This window comes from Ambystoma mexicanum, chromosome 9, assembly GCF_040938575.1.
Source record: "Ambystoma mexicanum isolate Mex_15411 chromosome 9, UKY_AmexF1_1, whole genome shotgun sequence".
Lineage (NCBI taxonomy): Eukaryota > Metazoa > Chordata > Amphibia > Caudata > Ambystomatidae > Ambystoma > Ambystoma mexicanum.
In genome coordinates, this window is record NC_090931.1 from 1,459,863,853 (window position 1) to 1,459,883,027 (window position 19,175).

Here is a 19,175-nt window from a genome sequence, read left to right on the forward strand (position 1 = left end):
GGATACAGAAAAAACGGTCCCCAAGTGCATGGGTTGCCAGGGAGGCAGTGCCGGTGGGAAGTTGACAGGGCATGGGCCAGAGATCAGAAAAGGGTGGCCAGGTAACCAGTGCAATTTCATTCAGGAATTCAGCAGGGGAGGAGAGAAAGCAGAAGCAAAGAGGAAGGTTTTGAGGTGTTTCCGGAACCGGAGATGGTTCTCCTCGAGTTTCAGGGAGACAGGAAGGCAGGAAGGCTGTTACAGAGAGAGGTCCCTGCCGAAGAGAGTGATCTGCCACCAACTCGTTGCTTGGAGAAGCGACTGACCCTGAGGGAGTTGGAGGCAGATGAGCGAAGAGCTTGAGAAGGAAGATATTTAGGAAGAGAGAGTTGAAGGTATTGCGGCCCCAGCCCCCAGAAAGCCTTGTGTACAATGCAGTACATATAGCTGGTGGAAGGGGCCCTCCTCGGAGTATACAGCAAATTGGTATGAAAAGGATTTCAGCCTCCAGATGGATATAGCAATAAATTGGGCCTGGCATAAGTACCAGTCGCCAGTAGGTGTGCACACAAAATGACCAACTCCAAAGGGCCTGACAAAATGATGGACACAGGTGGCACAGGCTGAGGTGTCATTTTGAGTCCTTCTGAGGTTAACTGTGTCACAGGTTTGTCAGAGGCCGTGGTTGTTTTGGCCACTTTGACTGGTGTTTCAAGCAATGTGTGATGAATCTGATGATGTTATCACTTATTTCCCGAGGGTAACCTCTCCTCATGTGGCCAGGGGATGGCAGCTGCTACATGAGCCTGGGTGTGGCTATATGAGGGAGCACCACCTCGGGGGAGGTGACCCTCAGAGAGATCAGATGACATTATTGGGGAAGGTCACTTGTCCTCCAATCCCTTGCAGGGATAATTCTTCTATTCCACATGTCCTAATGGCATATTGTCACACTATTCCTCAACCTTTATTAGATCCACTCTAAGTATTCCCTAAAACCCCCCAAAGAATAGTATATTGACAACTGTGATGAGGAAGAAGCAGGGAGCAGTAATGATCACTCCCAATAAAGTCCAGTATCAACTTCCTCAACATCATTCAAGAAAAAATCACATAACAAATGGGATGAGAAAGAACAACAGAGTAATGAATTTAACTAAGAACGGGCTTCCAATGCAGCAGTCTAGTCTTTGGAGAATATGTAATCAGGCTGGGAAGTTTAAATTTGCAACTGCTACAACTGGCAAAGGGAAGGAGAGGAGAAAGCTGCAGGTGCTGGGTTGCGCAGCACCCTTTAAACACGCTAAGCAACACGCTTGGGGAAAACATGGCGTGAGAGAGGGGGTAGACGCAAGCCCAACCAAGGGAAAGAGAATCCAAGGTGCAGGCGATTCCCCGCTTGAGAAGGTAGAGCAGTGGGAACCACGCAGCATAGAAAGGGACACAGCAAGAACAAGTGGAGGAAGATGGAAGCGAAGGAAGGCAAAAAGCAACCAGTAAGCCCAGGGAAAACAGTTGGGTTGCCGGGTTGCCTGTACGTGTATGCTGCTCTTTGAAAATAATGAAGAGTGAAAGGAATCAAAGCGAGGGGATGCAAGGTGCAACCGGTAAGCTCAGTGAAAACAGATGGGTTACCGGGTTGCCTAGCAGAGGGTGCTGCTTCATGAAAATTAGATAAGGCACACCAAGGGAAGCTACGAATGGGTTGTGGAACCCCTATCTTAATGGAGAAGGCAAAGTGAAAGTGAATGCGTATGAACAAGAGGCAAAGGACCCATTCGTGAAAGGTGAAGTAAATATTGAAAAGAACTGTTTGATGAACCAGTGATGGGCTAATATTATTTCTTGGATAAAAAGGAAAGTGCTTGTATAATAAAGACCTGGCAGGACAGTATACAAAGTGAAGTTAAGTGTTTGTATAATCAAGTCCTGGCAGGAGCATATACCAGGTGAAGTTAAATGTTTGTAGTATTAAAGTTCTGGCAGGAGAGCATACCAGGTTAAGGTAAGTGTTTGTATGAATAAAGTCCTGGCAGGAGAGTATACCAAGTGAAGAGAAGTTTATAAAGAGAATCTCAAGGAAGGTCCATGCCCTTGAGAGTGTGAACTGTTGTGTAAATGGTATACATGTGGAAAGAAGAAGCTCAAGCAAGACCCATGCCCTTGATATAGTTAACTATTGTATATGTGAAAGAAAAGCCTGGCAAGGAAGATATCAGGTGGCCTGCGAGTTTGGGGGCTCGCATTTAAATAGTGATACAGTGGAAGGAGAGTGTGAGGAATTCAACCATCAACACAGTGGGTGTGCACTCGCCTGGTCTTTTTTGGTATTGAATGATGGGAGACCAACCTCAGAAATCCGCACACATTTTCCTATGCTCACCACACAACAAACACATAGATCTGTGTACTCTGGGTGGACATAGCTACAGGTGCCGTCCCCCTGTCCCATTTAGTTGGAATGTGACAGCCAGGAGTAGAGTAAGGCATCTCAAGAGGAGGGCAAAACCTTCCTCCGGCCATTGCCATGGCTCGATATCTTATCCGGGTTTGGCAGGAGGTGTTACAGGTTGGGGCGTTATACCAGATGTTGGGGGAAGGCATTATTACCTTGCTCCTAAAGCCAGGCAAAGACCAGCTGGAAAGCGCCTCTTACAGGCCGCATTCCTTGATAAATTTGGGCACAGAGAAATTGGCCAAAATTCTTGCGGATAGGCTGTTCCCACATCTTTCCTCTGTGCTTCATCTGGATCAGTCAGGGTTTATTCTTGGGCACTGTACACCGTTGAACATGCAGAGATTGTTTGCGGTTCTGGCTCAGATTCATCCGCCGGTGCAGGCCCTCTTGGATATGGAGAAGGCATTTGACGTCCCACTACATTGAGTGTGTTAAGGGTTTGTATTCAGGATTGACGGCACGGATTGGTACGTTTGGTATGCGCTCAGCGTCGTTTGCATTGGGGCTTGGAGTGCCGCTGTCCCCGTTGTTATTTGCGATAGCTATGGAGCCACTTTTGGTATGTCTAAGATCACTGCATAGGTACAGAGGGCAGGCACTGGGAGGGGTCAGAGAGTTGAATTCTCTATAAGCAGATAATGTGATCCTGTATGTGAAGGACCCCAAGAGGTACATGAGGTCACTGTCGGCGGAGTTTGAGGCGTTTGGGGACATTTCGGGGCTGTGGGTCAATAAGTTCTAATCCATTTTGTTCCCGTTGAACAAGGCTACTGGGTGCCCATTTGGGGTCGTGGGTTCCGCTGGGAGCGGATGCATGTAAAGTAGCTTGGGGTGGAGGTCAGCAGGAATCGTCTCCAGCTCTATCTGGAGGTGCTGCAGAGAAAGGTTGATCAGTGGGCTGCTCTTCCTATTTTTCTCATGGGTATGGTAGCTAGTATTCAAATGGTCATCCTCCCTAAACTGTTGTATCAGTTTCTTAATAATATTCCGATTTTGCCAGGGTCTTAGTTTTTTATGGAAATGCGGTCGTTCTTGATTAAGTTGTTGTGGAGCCCTAAATTTCCCAGAATTCGGTGGGAGGTGCTCACAGGCACGAGGGAACAAGGGGGTCAAGTCTTTGGAGAATATGTAATCAGGCAGGGAAATTTTAATCCGCAACCGCTAAAGATAACAGAGAGAAGGAGAGAGCTGCAGGCGCTGGGCTGCACTGTGAGCTGTAGCCAATCTGAGCGTCACGCTTGGGGGAAACACGCCGTGACAGATGGTGTAGAGGCAAGCCCAACCCTGTGAAAGAGAAACCCAGATGCAAGCAATTTGCCGCTCAAGAAGGCAGAGCAGCAGGAAACACGCAGCATAGAAAGGGACACAACAAGAGATCTGCAGCTAACGGGATGCACACTGAACCAACAAGTGGAGGAAGACGGAAGCAAAGCAATGCGCAAAGCAGCCAGTAAGTCCAGGGAAAACAGATGGGCTACCGGGATATTGTGAATTATTGTGAAAGAAAAGCCTAGCAAGGAAGATATCAGGTGGCCTGCGAGTTTGGGGCTTGCATTTAAATAGTGATACTGTGGAAGGAGAGTCCTTAGGAAGATACATGCCCTTAGGCTTTGCAGCATATTAAAGGTGAAGAGAAACCCGGCGCAGGGAGCCATTTCTCAGAGAACTGTGAATGCACCAAGAGGGAGGAGTTCTAAAGAACTTTATTCATCCTTATTTTGAATATTGTTATATTAGTACAAGGAATCTTGGGAAGGGCACCATTAGCTGGAACTGTGAACATTGTCTATTGGAAACCTTTTGGTTGGATTTGAACTTTTATGCACTTTGACAAATCAAGAGAACATACCCTTTATACCTTAGAGTTAGTTTTAGAGTGTGAGTGTGAGTTTTAGATCCAGAATAGGATGTCAGACAAAGGACTTACATTTGTTTGGACATCTTGACATGGGACAGAAGCATTTGTTTAAGCTGAGGTAGGGAAATACGCCCTAGATTGGGGATAGTGAGGCATTTTCCAACCCCCTTTCATTTTAATAAATATTAATAACCAGAAATATGACTCCTTTGTGTCCGCGTCTTATTCCTGGCTCCTTAGAAAGGGTTTAGCCCTCTTTGATGGATCCTCGGCAGAGCCGGTAGATAAGGACTTTGGAGGTTTTCTGACCTGTGCACTCATTCAGGCTGCCCGGTACAATGTACCTTTGAGGGGAACCTCTGATGTTAATCCGTTCATATTAGCCCCCAGATGGGGGATCCAGGGCCTTTGTGGTCATTTTAGCCCCTTTGAGGGGAACCTTTGGAGTGATCCTGGTACGTTTACTTCCCTGCAGGGGAACCTCGGAGCGTGCTCCAGTATCTAGTTAAGGTCTTGAAATAGGTACCTCCGGGCCCGGGTAATGCTCGAATCAGTCCAACCCTGGGTGTCTTAAAAAGTACAGGCATTTTCTTTTTTCGTCAATGAAATTCTGAAGATGAGGTGGAGGAACGTTGTGAACAGCTCCCTCCCACCTGACAAGCCTTTGTTCGAGTGCGTGCACCGAGAGGGAGTTGCAGTAGAAACATGAGTCCCAGTGGTTTTCTGGGCTGAGGCACTCTAGGCAAAGGTTGTGAGGGCACGCAGCCATGTAGTGACGTCCACAGGAAGAACAATAGGCAAAACCCTTATTGTCCGGCATGGGCGGGGGAAAGAACCAACCGCGTACTGAGGCAGGAAGAGTATTTAAGGACAAAGCATGAAGAAGAAAAAAAAACCTGCGATGCAAAGTGCATCCGATCCTGACCGTATGGAGAAAAGGACTGAAGGGCTATGCGCTGGGCGGGGCTCAGGAAGGTGGGGAAAAACCCACACATGCTGGCCCTGTGTACAAATAAAAAAGGATACGCTATTTCTTTTGATGTTATTATATAGTGCTCCGGTCCTGTCCCAAAGGATGGAATAACCCACAAGTATGGAGGATAGGGGATGGGATGTAGGAGTATGACCTATCCAACTATCAAGAGTTTGGAAGGCGTGTTGCATGACAAGGAGCCTGTTTGAGAATCTGGTGACCTTTGAATGGTTCAAATGAAACATTAGAGTTATGTACTCCTCCAATTTAAGAACAGTCCACTAACCATCAAAAAATGGGTCTGTGAAAAAAGGGAGGCACATTTCTTGTTTTATCTCCACATCCAAAAAAGCCTTGCTAAAAAGAAAGTATAGGCCTAAAGGGCCACCTTCTCCTTTTCAAATACACTGTAAGGCTCATTAGAAGAGTGGCTTCAACTCAGTCACTCTGACAGGACTTGACACCTACTGCAAAGTCTGGCGCGACGCAATAGATTTTATGTATTTAAGAACCAAAATTGGCAAACCACTTTCAGGTACTGAACCAATGTGATTTGACCTATGGAACCACCAAATGGAGGCTCCAGGACACGATCTCAGATGTTGTGAACCTCTGGCAGAGCATGGATCCTTTCTGGTAGGAGTGTTGCTTTTTCATGGCTGAATTCAGAGGAGCTCTTATAAAAGTCCCACTGAGCAAAATAAGGCTATCCCACATTTAACATACATGCCAGAGAGGATGGTAGGAATGTCACTAGTTGTAATGCATGGGCTGAAGCCTAAGAAAATGAGAATTCATTGGAGAGCCATAGAACATATGAAAAAGGCTGCAACTTCTATCATAGACTCTGTATGTAAGAGTAGAAGTTAGGTCTGCCAACATGTGATGTATTCATGGTTATCTTTACCTATGAGATGATAAAAAAGCCATCCTTCAAATCTATGGAACATAGCGAGTCCCCAAATTAAGTTTTGAGAAAATGCAGACCATGGTCATGACTATGAAGGACTATTTGAAAATGGAAAGACAGAGGGGGAAAAAGGGAGAAGCTTTCCATTACATCATTGTTTAGCCCCTTTGTGCCATTGCAGAAAGGGAAATCTATCTTGGCCCTGACCACAAAGAAATCAGTAATGCATAAAATGCCAAGCTGCTGATGATACCCAATGAAGGCCAAAAGGTCTGCTGTTACTTGTGGCCTTGTGCAGATGGGATATGACATAATCATTTTGACTGTACAGTCTATTTTGGGATAGGGCCAAGACTGACTTGCATATGGTGTTTCCCTTCTGTTAGGGCACATGCAGGCTAAATACAGGTTGAAGGATTATTTTTATTTTTTTTATTTTTATTCTTGTTTATAATCATTTATGATTTTTACAAGATTGTTTAGAAATACATTTTTACACAATTACTAAAAAAACTACATTAAATTACACAGAATTAGATAAAAAAGTGTATATTTCATTTTAACAGATGAATTTGTCAATTATCTTTTCGTGCTATTTGATTTTCATTATATGCAGAAACTAGTTAATTATCAGCTATCACAGATAAACAGAGATTATTTACAAAATTTGCACAAGCAATAAGTAAACTCATATTAGTTGAATTTAGTAACCCAGACCACCTCTGGTTAGGTTGAATATTAGCAACATTAGATAGATGTTTTTTGTATATGTTATTTCTTTTTGAACATAGAGCTGAGCATTCAACGATTAGATGTTCTAAGGTTTCCTTTTGCTGCGGATTATTACAAAATGTACAAAAATTTTCTGAAGTAACAATTTGCTTTCGCTGAGCTAAGATGTCTCTTGTGGGCCACAAATTAAAACGCAATCTCATAATCGCAGTGCGAATCTGTGGCGAAGGTGATTTTATCAGATAACTTGCTACTATTCCCATCTTTTTATCCGGGAATATTTGGCTTTTGAAATTTTTATAACTTAAACAGATGTCACGATTAAGTAGCCAATCTCGAAGAAAAATCTTTTTCTTCGCTCGTTCCGGATTTTGAATTAAAGTTTCAACATCTACATCAGCTGTAGCCAGAATTCGATATACATTGGTGGTCCATTTTACAACAAAACAATGATTAGTTGAAAACAGATAATTGGATAAAATAGCTATAACAGTATCAGCAGTTATATTTACTAGGCATTTCCTAAATAAGGCGCACAATTGCCATTGGTATTTGGCGTTGAGTGACGTAAGGCCCAATTCATAACGGATACACGAAATTGGGGTTGAGTGAGGTAAATGCAATAAATTTCTCCAATATTTAGCTTCCAATTTATCTAGGTTTTTAGCGTCAGTGATATCTCGTGCTTCAAGTCCATATAGAAGTGTAGGAGTCACTTTTTGTAGCCAATAATACAGAGCCGGTTTGATGGAAAATTTACCATATTTATATAGAATTACCTTTGATTGGGCAATTGCAGATATCAGTTTATTTTGTTGTAACTGCAGATGTTCAATAGGCATTGCATTTGATTCAAACTGAGTTCCCAAATATTTGTAGTTAGTTACAATGTCTAGGGTAATATCTTTAACCATCCATGTAAACTTTGATCTTGATGAGCATTTTGGGATGTCGACTAATATCTGAGATTTTTTGACGTTCATAGAAAGCTCATTTTCTTCAAAGTAGGTTGACAATGCAGAAATTAATCTTTGAAGGCCTATGGGTGTTTTGGATATTAGGACCAGATCGTCTGCATACCACAGTGCTTGTATTATTGTGCCATTCATTTTAGGTGAGTCTGTTGAAATGGACATGAAAACTTCTTGGACATCGTGTATAAAGAAGTTAAACAATGCAGATGCCAAAATACAGCCTTGTTTCAGACCTCTTGTTGTTTTGATTATTGTAGATAACAGGCCAATGGTAGATAGTCGAACTCGTATGGATGTACCTGAGTGTAAAGCACGTATTATGTCCAATATGTCTGGTGGACAATTAGCTCTAATTAGCTTTTGAAACAATTTAACGCGGGAACAAGAATCGAAAGCAGCGTTTAGATCGACAAAGGCAAAGAATAGAGAAGGATTAGAAAATGGAAAGCTGACCACAGTAATTGTCAGTGGTGATGATTGATGGACAAGCAGACTTTTGGTAGTTTCACTAGATATACATCTCTCAAAAAGATGAAACATCTTAATCTCTTGGAAGAGCTTTTGGGAGTCTGGGTGTTAATAAGGAGAAGGGGAGCAAGGGAAAGAAAGGTCAATCTAATGATTAACAAGGTTTTGGGTAGCTGTTCCGCCAAGACTATAGGAATCCGTAGACTCTCCAATCATTAGTGAAGAACAAGATATAAAGCATGTTTACATATAGGCATTCTCACATTATGTTTCCGCATGAAAGAATTCTGAGTTTTCTACAGACAATAGACCCTGAACAGGATGAACACTTGTAAATGATTTGTGAGAAGTTGCCCTGAAAAATATTCTCTTGTGTAACAGGCGTAAAAGAGAAGTAATGCCTGAACACAATAGAAAAGCAGTATTTGGAGGTCTTTGTCCTGCAGCATAACAGGAAGCACAGGGATTCAATGGAACTCATGGCTGTCGAGCTTCCCTTGTCCCAAAAGAATTTGGAAATGTGCAAGATTTCCATGGTTGCTATTACAAGACTTTCTGTCTCCTTAATTAGAGAGAGAATTTGGAAGCCAGAAGGCAAGTTCAAGGGCAAGGCTTGAGCGCATATGGGAACATATGTGTACATATTATTTTTATTTTTTTATTTTGTAATTTAGTTTTGAGAAGAAAAAAAAACTTTTTGTCACAACTTACGCAGTTTACACAATTAACATATTTCTGCCTAGACTTCTAATTAACACTCCGACATACATCATGATGTTATGGACTGGAAATTTGTGATTCGGTGGAGTCTAGCATAATTTTGTCCATAAAATTTACATTTACATAAAGAGACAAAGGGCCTCATTACAAGGTTGGCGGAATGGGTTTACCGGCACCAGTAATGGTGCCGGTAAACCCATTCTGCCCTGTTACGAGGTTCCCTCAAGCGGGTCCCGCAAGGGACCAAGGAGCTAATAACGGACATTCCCTTTAGGAATAAACAGAATGTAATACGGTTATTAGCTCCATCCCCATTCCCATTGAGCCCTATGCGGGCTAAAATGGGAATTGGGATTGGTTTTGTGAATAAGTAATTACTGGGTCCTCCAAGGTTGGAATGACCCGGTAATTCCTCATTCACAGAACCCAGAGCTAGAATCTGGTATGGAGGCAGCCATGCCCTTATTAAGGGCATGGCTGCCTCCATACTCGTTATGAGGCCCAAAGACATATGCTGTATAACATTTCTCTGGCCACCTCATGTAACAGATGTAATTTCCCATAAATCTTGAGGAATGGGAATGAATGTAGCAATATGACAGTTATTTCTAGGAATTTATCAAGAGAAAATGAGAGACAGGGAGGTAGCTACACTAAAAAAAGATTTCAGGCTTTCATGAGGGGCAAAGGAGAGGCATTGAGACAGAACAGCGTGGAAGGAAGCCTGGCACAAAGATGGGATTTAGGCAAGAAAGACACGTTGGCAGATGCAGGGAAAGAAGAGGCAAGTAGCATTTTTGGGAGAAAGCGATGCATTGAGACTTATCTAGTGAAGGTATTGATTTGAATAAAAAGAGGGGACATGATCAGAGACAGTTTGGTGATAATGATAAATGCAGCTGCTTGGTACGGAGTACCTAGGTCTAGGAAATTCGTTATCAGCTTAGTAATATGAAGGATATGACATGGGAGAAAGGATAAGATATGTAACAGTTTCTTTAGAAATGCTGCACATGTTCATTGACAAGCGCCTGTACACAAGAAACATTTGTGTAGAGGTGCATGATAAATGACTTATTATATCACTTCGGATTATGAGTCGGAGCAGACTATAGGGCTTCTTACATTGTGTCATCCTGCGGTCCTCAGAGCTCTGGATCTTCTGTCCATTGTGGAACCAGGCGATGGTGGGGTATGGAAGGCCAGTGACCTGGCACTCCAGCACTGCCTCCTTGGACTCTATCACATCTAGGTCATGCAAGGGCCTCAGGAAGTCGGGCATGGTGAAGCGCTCAACCTCGTTCTCCGGCAGTTCTGGCTCTTCTGGGATAGAAGGCATCTTCTCAAGTCTGGATCTAAAACATTAAAAGAATCTTCTTTAACATACAAATCATGCTTAAAGCATCTTTCTTACCCCATTGCCTGTGGATGAAAACAAATACAGGTCGAGCTTTGTAGTAGCGTAATTTTCTGCACCTTTCTATGTATTTACTTGTTCATAGGTTTTTTTAAACTTTTCTTGCATTTGAATCCACTTAAGCATTACTCAAAATTCACTTCAGATGCAGATGTGTGTGAACTATTTAAAACTATGCATGTAATAAATATGATTGCTTGAATTAGAATCAACTCAAATATATAAGTCTTAGTTACTCACCTTTAACTGTATTTCTCCAGCATTGGTGTCTTTCATAGATTCACATGCTTGAATATTCCCCGTCGTCAGACCGGGTGATCACCTCAGTGATTTAAATAATTATTAAAAAATGTAATATATATACATGATTTCCATAGAAAATGAAGGTAGATTGCCCATTGTGGCCTATGAGCCATTCAATTGTGTAGTCCCTCCACCTCACTTTGGTCCTTTATGGCCCCAACCAATGAGGTGGCAGGGTTTAAGCTCCGCCCCAAGCAGCCATCTTCAGATTTTGAGCCATAGAAGACTCCATGTATGATGACTGCTGGGCATGTGAATCTATGAAAGATACCATTTCTGGAGAAGAACAAGTTACTTCTTACCTGGTAACGTTGTTTCGATGGGATGTTCCTCCGACGTATTCCTTATCTTAGATAATTTGTCTCCAGCTTGCTGGCCTCGGAAATTTTTTTCTCAGTAGAGGGCGCTGCGCATCGCCGTCCGTCCAGTTGGTGTCCCTCGACAGCCACTGTATCGGCGCCAACATCATCATGCCCATAAATAGCCACGCGCAGCATCCGTTGCTCAGTTCCGTTTTGTAGCATAAGATAAGTCCTGCATGAATTGGTTACTGACCTTGAAGGAGCGTAAGCTGCAACCACAAGGGAAGTATTACTGCGGGGATGGATGGGAGGGGCGATAAGGAATACGTCGGAGGAACATCCCATCGAAAGAACGTTACCAGGTAAGAAGTAACTTGTTCTTCAAAAGGATTGTGTCCTGCGACGTAGTCCTTATCTTTGATAGACTCCCATAGCAGTGGTGTGTAATTGGAGGTGGGAGTAAAAACGCCATGTTTCCCTTTAGGAATGAACAGAATGTAATACGGCTTTGCCAAACCTAGTCTCTTGACTAGAGGAGGAATCCAGGTTGCAAAATCTTGTGAAGGTATGTGCGGACGACCATGTGGCAGCCGCACATATGTCTTGAACCGGAACCCCTCTTTGGAGGGCCGAAGAGGCTGCGATACCCCTGGTTGAATGAGCCCTAAGATTTTAAGGAGGCTCTTTCCGTGCTAGTTTGTAACATTCCAGAATGGCCAAAATAATCCATCTGGAAATGGTCTGTTTTGTTATCGGTAGTCCCAATTTGTGTCCTGAGTAACCTAAGAACACTTGGTCTGCTTGCCTAATCCTAGCAAGTCTGCTGATGTAAAAACTTAAAGCCAGCCTTGGGTCCAGCCTATGTAGCCTTTCTTCCTCTTTCCCCGGAAGGTAAGGTAATTTTCTGAGAGATGTGGAATCCAGAAACCACCTTTGGGAGGAAATGATCACCTGTAGGACAACTTTGTCTTTATGAAAAATTGTATGAGGGGTTTACAAGATATAGCTTGTAATTCGCTCACCCTTCTAGCAGATGTTAGTGCCACTAATAAGACAGTTTTAAGGGTGAGAAATCTTAGCGAACAAGAATGGAGTGGTTTGAAAGGAGTACCCATCAGGAAATTTAAGTCCCATAAGGGAACTTGGAATGGTCTTGGAGGATAGACATTAGTTAATCCCTTTAGAAATTGTATTACTAAGGGTAATTTGAAATACAATGGCTCCTCTGCAGTGCGCTTGAAGATCGATAGCGCTGCGAGATAGCCCTTGATAGTGCCAACTTGAAGGCCTGAATTTGCCAAATAGAGTAGAAAGGATAACACTGTTGGTGTACCACATGAAAAGGGGTCGATATTCTCTTCTCTACACCAGCTGCAAAATTTGTTCCAACGGCAGCGGTATAAAGACTTTGTTGCTGGCCTTCTGGCCGAAAGCAACACCTCCATGATGTCATCAGGGAGGTCCCAATCCTTGTATCTCAACCTTTCAGAAGCCAAGCGTGAAGGTTGAGGGTTCTGATGTCTGGATGGAGAACCTGACCTCCCTTCTGTGAGAGAAGATTCTCCTTAAGTGGAAGGCGAATTGGAGGGCAGATGGACATGTCCAGAAGGTCCCGGGTACCACGTTCTCCTGGCCCAGTCTGGGGCAATTAGGATCATGGTCCTCCGGAATCTTCTCAACCTCCTGATCATTTGAGGAATGACAGGGACTGGTGGAAACGCATACAGGAGTGGAAACTCCCAGTCCACTACGAACGCGTCCCCTAGAGATCCTCTCGGGGGAAATTCCCTTGAACAAAACAGATCGCACTTCCTGTTGGTACTGGTGGTGAACAGATCCACTTGAGGGGTTCCCCAAAGGGCGAAGATCTCCTGAAGGACTTCCTGAGCTAGTTCCCACTCGTGGGAGACTGTGCCCTGCCTGCTCAGAGCGTCCGCCGTCAAGTTCTTCTCTCCGGCTAGGTGAACTGGCGATAGAGAGATTCCTTCTTGAATTGCCCAAAACCAGAGCTGCATTGCCTCTCTGCACAGTGGCAGTGATCCCACACCTCCTCTTTTGTTGAGGTAGTGCATGGCCACTGTGTTGTCCGTCATTATCAGGACATTTTTTCCCTGTACTGATGGCAGGAAAGCTTTCAGCGCTAGTCTGATCGCTCTCAGCTCCAATAGGTTGATGTGTAGTCTGGACTCTGATGGAGAACAAGGACCGCTGATGGTCAAGTCGTTGGCATGGGCCCCCCACCACGTAAGTGAGGCGTCCGTGACTACTATTATCTCCGGCCATGGTTGCCAAAACAGTTCTCCTTTCAAAATGTTCTCTCGATAAGCCCACCATTGAAGGTCTCGGGCTACCTTGTCCGGAATCCGAAGGAGATCTGTCATTTTTCCTGGGAACTGCGACCACTGGGTTCTTAGTGCCCACTGGAGAGATCTCATTCTCAGGCGAGCCTCTGGCACAAGGAATATGCAGGATGCCATGAGGCCTAGCAACCTCAAAAAGTCGAAGGCTGGGAGATGTTGGGCATTTTGAAACTTGGTGACCATCTGCAGAATATCTTGAGCCCTCACCTCTGGTGGCGAGGCTTTTCCCATAGAAGTGTCCAGGACCGCTCCGATGAACTGGAGTCTCTGTGATGGTATCATCTGTGACTTCTTTAAATTGAGGGAGAAGCCCAGTTTGTGAAGGAAGTGGCAGACATAATCTAGCTGGATCTGAGCTTGTTCCGAAGATACAGCCCTGATCAGCCAATCATCCAGGTAGGGGTAGACGTGAATCCCTCCCCTCCTTAGACTTGCAGCCACTACCGACATTAACTTGGTGAAGACCCTCGGGGCGGAGGTCAGCCCAAATGGCAGAACTCGAAATTGATAATGAGAGCCGTCAATTGCAAACCTCAGGTATTTCCTGTTGTTGAGATGGATTGGCATATGGAAATAAGCATCCTGGAGGTCCACAGATACCAGCCAGTCCTGGAGCTGGAGGGCCTGAAGGATCTGAGAGAGAGTTACCATCTTGAACTTGTCCTTCCTGAGGAACTTGTTCAATTCTCGTAAGTCCAAGATAGGTCTCAGTCCTCCGTCTTTCTTCGGTATGAGAAAGTAGGGGGAGTACCAGCCCTTGTTCCTCTCCGCTACAGGTACCGGTTCTATGGCACCTTTCTCTAGCAGGTCTACAAGTTCCTGCAAGAGGAGCGGATCTGGAACTTTCAGAGAGCTGTTCCCCGGTGAATGACTCTGAGGGATGCGTAGAAAAGCAGGCTGTAACCTTGGGCAACTGTCTCCAATGCCCAAGCATCTGACGTAATAGCCTGCCATTCCGTCAGATGTTGAGTTAACCTGCCCCCTACTGGTGTCTTGTAAGGAGAGTCCTCAGAGCGGTTTGGAGGTGGCTGATGCAGATGCCAAGGGTAAAGAGGCACCTGCTGCTGCTGCGGCTTTTGTATTTTTAACACGTCCACCTCGGGTGAATCTTTTCTGACCCTTTGAACCGGCTGTCCTCTGCCTCTTCCGACTGCGGAATAGAAGCGAAAGGACTTACCTCTCCAAGAGGTTCCTGAGGGGCGATATGGTGTCTGACGGATTGCAGCTCCCAGGGATTTTGCTGCTTCCTTTGATGTTTGTAGCTTTTCTAAACTGTCATCTGCCTTCTTACCAAACAAAGAAGAGCCGTCAAAGGGCATATTCAAGAGTCTGCTTTGCACATCTGGAGCAAAACCAGACTTTCGCAACCAAGCAAATCTCTGGGTTGTTGTACTTCCCGCCATGGCCCTGCTGATGCTGTCAGCAGAATCAATGCCAGTTTGAAGGGATTCGCACATTGCATCTTTACCATCCTTAATGATGTTTAGAAACGCTTCCCTTTCTTCTCCCTCCGAGAGGCAGTCAGCCGTTGATGAAGCACACTCCCAAAGTGTGTGGCTGAACCTTGCGGGCGTACAAGTAGCATTGATGGATTTCAACGCCATGCTACATGCAGAAAATACTTTTTTGGCCATAGAGTCATATCTCTTGTCATCCCTGTCCTATGGGACAGTATGGTAAGCCGATTTACTACCTGATGAAGTTGCTGCCTGAACAACCAGACTCTCCGGAGTTGGGTGTCTGGATAAATATTCAGGGTCAGCAGTAGACACCCTATATTTGGCTGATAATTTTTTGTTAACCGCCGGGATAACCTCAGGGGTTTCCCAGTTTGCCAATATTTTCCTTTGTAATGCCGCATGAAATGCCACCACAGGATCCTCCTGTGGACCTTTAACCAAAATGTCTGTGAGGTCGTCTTGCTGAAAAGCAGGTGAGTGTGTAGACCACCCCATGAACTCTATTATCCTTGCCATCAAGGTTCTATAAGGGGTTTCAGCATGTTCCCCTGGGTCTGGATTGGCAAATTCCACTTCTGGGGAAGTGTCCAACCCACTTGCTTCATGTAAGGATTCTTGGAGGTCTTTTAGCCTACCTTCCTCAGAGGTAAATTCCTCTGGTACAGGAGTTGCAGATCCCTGCAACTCAAAAGGTCTTTCCTGATCCGAATTCTCCTCCTCTTCATAAATAGATGATAAGGCTCTGGAATGATCAGATCTTGGAAATGGTATAAATCCCATTTCCAGAGCAGAAGGGGCCAAATTCGTCATAATTGGCTGAGAAAACGTCGTCGACGCAGACGTTAAAGGCTTCGAAGCCATCGAAAAAGGCGTCAAGAAAGTTGGTAGAGGCCTCGAGGAACTCGAGAGTATCGGAATTCTACTCGAGGTTGTCAACGACATTCTCGTGATCGAGGCTCTGGGTATGGCCACTGGCTGTGAGGTGGCCGTGGGTTTGTCCTTTCTCGGCGTCGACGTCGGCGTTGAAGACGGTGTCGAATCGACAGACCTGTGCGTCAAAGAACCCTTCAATAATGGCGTCAAAGATGCAGATCTATGCGTTGAAGGGACTTTCGTCGATGGCGTCGAAGACCCGACCTTGCCTTTGCTCGAGGGTTCGTGGCGCTCTCGAGTAGCTTCTTTCGCCGGGTACTGCGACTCGCAGTGTTTTGATTTTTTGGGTCTTTCACCCAGGGTATCACCCTCAGCATTCTTCGAGGGGGTCGAGGCCACTTTCTCGAAGACGCTAAGCAGCTTTTTCCTGAATTCCTCCCACTCAGCCTGAGAGCTGTGTTTTGTGGGGCAGGAGACCCTTTTCGTGGAAACGGAAGAAGAAGACGAGGAAGGGGATCTTCAACGTCTCTTTTTTGAATGCTTAGATCTCAAAGAGTAATGGGACTGCTTCGAGACCTAGAACGAGAATGTCTTTTGTGATGGCGAGGAGACGAATGTCTCGATTCCGCCGAGGAAACTTTCGAAGAAGTTTTAACTGCCTTACCTCTCTCGAGCTTCCCCTTACGCTCCTTCAAGGCTTTCTCCGTCATGGACATGCAGTCCTCGCACTCCGAACAATGGTACTCGACTCCCAGGCACCACAAACAGATCCTGTGAGGATCCGTCAACGACATTTTCTTTCTACAGTCTCGACATTTTTTGAAGCCGGACCGTGGAGTCGTCGGTTCAGATGAGGAAGCCATCGAGTACGAGTCGGTATTCTCAAGGAATAATGAAGTATATTTGACTGAAGAACTGAGCAACGATATTCCGAGGCACCACAAAGCGCGGAAAAACGGAACTGAGCAACGGACGCTGCGCGTGGCTATTTATGGGCATGGTGACATTGGCGCCGATACGGTGGCTGTCGAGGGACACCAACTCGACGGACGCCGATGCGCAGCGCCCTCTACTGAGAAGAATGTTTCTGAGGCCGGCAAGCTGGGGACGAATTATCTAAGATAAGGAATACGTCAGAGGACACAATCCCTTCGAAATAAAGTTACAGGTGAGTAACTAAGACTTTTCCAGCATTGGATCTTTCATAGATTCAGATGCTTGAATAGAATATCAAGCAGTTAAAACATGCCTATAGCATTATGTATATTCTGCAGATCCTTCTGTTCGCCTTACAATACAGCAACTAAACATGTTACATTATTAGGGAAGGCGGGAAGAGAAGGCTGCTCCTACCTTACGCAAAGAGATATGGCGGAGCACCGCTTGGCCCACTGCTGATTCTTTGCTGGTATCTTCTGCCAGACAGTACTGCTTGGCGAAAGTATGCAGAGTACTCCAAGTGGCGGCTCTGCATATGTCCTTTAATGGTACTCCTGCGTGAAATGCAACCAAAGCTGCTCTCCAACTGGTGGAGTGAGCTGAAGGAGTTCTGGCGAGTGGATCACCCTTAGCCTGGTGACAGTGACTGATACAATGGGATACCCAACGCGCCAAGTACTCCTTTGAAATATGCTGCCCTTTTGTGCCCACCAGCAAATGCGATGAAAAGTTTATTTGAGGAGCTGAATTCCTTAGTTCTTTGTAAGTAAAATTTCAGAACTCTTGCTACATCCAGCGAATGTAAGGACCTCTCCGCATTAGATGTGTGATTCAAGAAGAAGGTTGGGAGCACGATGCACTCTGTGAGCGTCATTTCGGACAGAACTTTGGGTAGGAATTTAGGATGCGTTCTTAGGATGACGCGGTCCTTAAGGAACAAGGTGAATGGAGGTTCTGATGAGAGGGCCTGCAACTCACTAATCCTCCTGGCTGACGTGATGGCTACTAAGAAAGCCGCTTTCCAGGATAAACATTTTATGTCACAGCTATGAATTGGTTCATAGAGTGGTTCCATGATTTCTGCTAAACTGTGTTCAGGCTCCATGAAGGAACCAGCGTTGGTGTTGGTGGATAGGTACGCATCAATCCTTTCAGGAATATCTTGATCGCCGGTTTGGTGAGCAAAGATTGTTGACCTGGATTTGTCGTGTATGCCGATATGGCAGATAGATGTACCTTGATAGATGAAAGGGAGAGCCCTGCTTTGGCCAGATGCAGCAGGTAAGGTAGTACTTGTTCGATCAAAGCTGTGAGAGTGTTCACTGATGAAGTTTCGCACCACTTGGTGAAACAAGTACATTTTCGAATGTAAGTGATCTGATTGGAGGGAGCCCGGGAGGCCTTGATGATATCCCAGCACTCTGCAGGAAGATTCAAACTGATTAATTATCGCTTCTCAGGAACCACACCCTGAGTGATAGGCTTGCTGGGTCATGGTGGAGAACCTTGTGATTCTGTTGCGCTAAGAGGCTCTGATGAACTTTAAGTCGAATAGGGGGCCATCAGGACAGGTGTCGCAGGGTTGGGTACCAAACTTGGTGAGCCCAATCTGGTACTATTAGGATCATTGAACAGGCCTGTTCTTTCAGTCTGCGAAGCACTCTCGCTATGAGCGGGATCGGAGGGTAGGCATAAAGAAATTTCCCTGTCCAGTCCACTGAGAAGGCGTCCCCTATTGGCAGGTGTTCTGGGTATCTGGAGGCAAACTTGTGGCATTTCCTGTTGGGCTTGGTGGCAAAGAGGTCGATCTGCAGATGTCCCCATTCACAAAATATCCGCTGGGCTTCTGCTTCGTCTAGCTCCCATTCATGGGATGGCGTGTAGTCCCTGCTTAGCTTGTCTGCCAAGACATTGTTCACTCCCGGCAGATGTTAGGCCTTGATCTGAACCTTGTGATGTAATGCCCAGGCCCACAGCTTTTGTGCTTCTTGAGACAACATCTCTGACCTTGTGCCCCCTTGTTTGTTCATGTAATCATGGAGGTTAGTGTTGTCTGTTTGGATGGTTACCACCTGTCCTGCTAGCACCGGTAGGAAGGTCTTCAGTTCCCACCGTACAGCTCTAAGCCTCAGAACATTGATATGTAGTTGGGACTCTTGGGTGGACCACATGCCCTTTGTTTGCAGCTCTGCCAGGTGTGCCCCCCAGCCCGATAGTGATGCGTCCATCCTGAGGAGAAGGGTTGACGTCAGAGCTTGGAAAGGCATTCCTTGCAACAGGTTTTGAGATGAGCCCCACCATCAAAGGGCCCTGTGAAAAGTTGCCAGTAGTTGAATGGTATCCTCCCATGACCCAGAGACTTGCTTCCATTGGCGGTCCAGGGTCTCTTGAACGGTTCTCATGTGTAGCCTGCAATTTGGAATGAGGAATATAAATGGGCACATCATGC

The 19,175-nt window shown here is 45.3% G+C and overlaps 1 protein-coding gene across 4 annotated transcripts in view; it reads right to left on the reverse strand.

The window, feature by feature from the left end:
- The window catches only part of SPEG (striated muscle enriched protein kinase), a 2,620,794-nt gene that overhangs the window by 1,178,963 nt on the left and 1,422,656 nt on the right, over positions 1–19,175 (reverse strand). For all 4 annotated transcript variants that reach the window (XM_069616880.1, XM_069616879.1, XM_069616881.1 and 1 more), the window contains one exon: positions 10,198–10,427. In XM_069616880.1, coding sequence (XP_069472981.1) covers positions 10,198–10,427 — 230 coding nt within the window. The remainder of the gene's footprint in view (positions 1–10,197; positions 10,428–19,175) is intronic.